We start from the raw sequence: 1,308 nt of genomic DNA, 5'->3' as shown, positions 1-1,308 counted from the left end.
TTTTTTATGTGGGTAGTCATCATTTCTCTTTTCATTTTAATTTTTCCTGACCTACTCTTTTTATTTCTAAATTCTAAAATAATTTTTCTTTAAACAGACAGTGGAAGCAAAAGTTGAAGCGGGAGTTTATTCCGAGGAAGATGAAGTGGTTGAGCAGGTGGACCAACCCCGACTCTTTGAGAATGGAACTATGAGGTCATATCAGCTCGATGGATTTTCCTGGCTTAGGGTAAGTTTTGTTTTGTCAGGTTCTTCTGGTCTAATGTTGGTGATGGGAATATAGAATGGAAAATATGTTATTTACACATTTTGATATTAATTATGTTATGTTTGTATAATTATTGTTATACTTGTCAGGTGCTTTACGAAAATGGTGTCAATGGAATCTTGGGAGATGAGATGGGTCTTGGTAAAACCATCCAGTCCATTGCTCTTCTGTGCCACCTTATAGATAGAGGTGTGCAGGGTCCTTTCCTTGTGGTTGCACCATTATCTACACTACCAAATTGGATGTCAGAATTTGAGAGATTTGCACCAAAGGTGAGCTTTTCTGTTTTGTTTTTATTATTGGATGCCTCTAAGTCTGCAAATCTAGAATTTCACTGCTTATCTTATCAGTTTGCAACTTTCGTCTTAGTACAGTGGTTTACTAAATCTGCAATTCTATTCATTATCATCTCATCATATTTGATTGCTGAAAATACAAAATTCTAATTAACAGGTACATACTGTATTGTATCATGGCTCTGATGCTGCCAGGACAGAGAAAAGGAGAATGTTCCAGAAGTTGATACCAGTGGAGGGAACCTCAGTACAAGTCTTTCCTGTTGTTATTACATCCTATGAGGTGAGGAAAACAAGTGTGAACTGTTCAGTTTATTTTGTCTGTTTGTAGTTCATCTGCTGAAAGTGTATATATAGAGCATGTTAAATGATTTTATAAGATATGCACTCTAATTAAAATGATTATTTTTCAGGTAGTAATCCGTGATACACGATTCCTCGCAAGGTATTACTGGCGCTACATATGTGTAGATGAAGGGCACAGGATAAAGAACCATAATTGCAGACTTACAAAGTGAGTATTATTTGCTGTGGATTTTCAGATAACAGGAATTAGTATTATTGATATTAAGGAAGGCTAGAGAATGTCTTGAAATGTTTTTCTTCCCTGAAGATGTGTGACGTGTTTTGCTTATGAATAACAAAAAAATTAAGAATCTAAGATCATTGGTTATGATGGTCGTTGTTATTATTTGTTATAGATTTAGATTATTTTTTATATAAGAAGCAATAGTAACAAATGTG

The 1,308-nt window shown here is 34.5% G+C and overlaps 1 protein-coding gene across 1 annotated transcript in view; it reads left to right on the top strand.

The window, feature by feature from the left end:
• The window catches only part of LOC119586160 (lymphocyte-specific helicase-like), a gene marked incomplete at its 3' end in the record, with an annotated part of 43,724 nt that overhangs the window by 5,550 nt on the left and 36,866 nt on the right, over positions 1-1,308 (top strand). The window contains 4 exon segments of the mRNA XM_037934855.1: positions 98-229; positions 358-540; positions 722-847; positions 978-1,078. Coding sequence (XP_037790783.1) covers positions 98-229; positions 358-540; positions 722-847; positions 978-1,078 — 542 coding nt within the window.

The sequence above is a fragment of the Penaeus monodon genome, chromosome 21, assembly GCF_015228065.2.
Source record: "Penaeus monodon isolate SGIC_2016 chromosome 21, NSTDA_Pmon_1, whole genome shotgun sequence".
Lineage (NCBI taxonomy): Eukaryota > Metazoa > Arthropoda > Malacostraca > Decapoda > Penaeidae > Penaeus > Penaeus monodon.
Note: the sequence above shows the minus strand (reverse complement) of the source record. Positions and strands in the feature narration are given on the sequence as shown.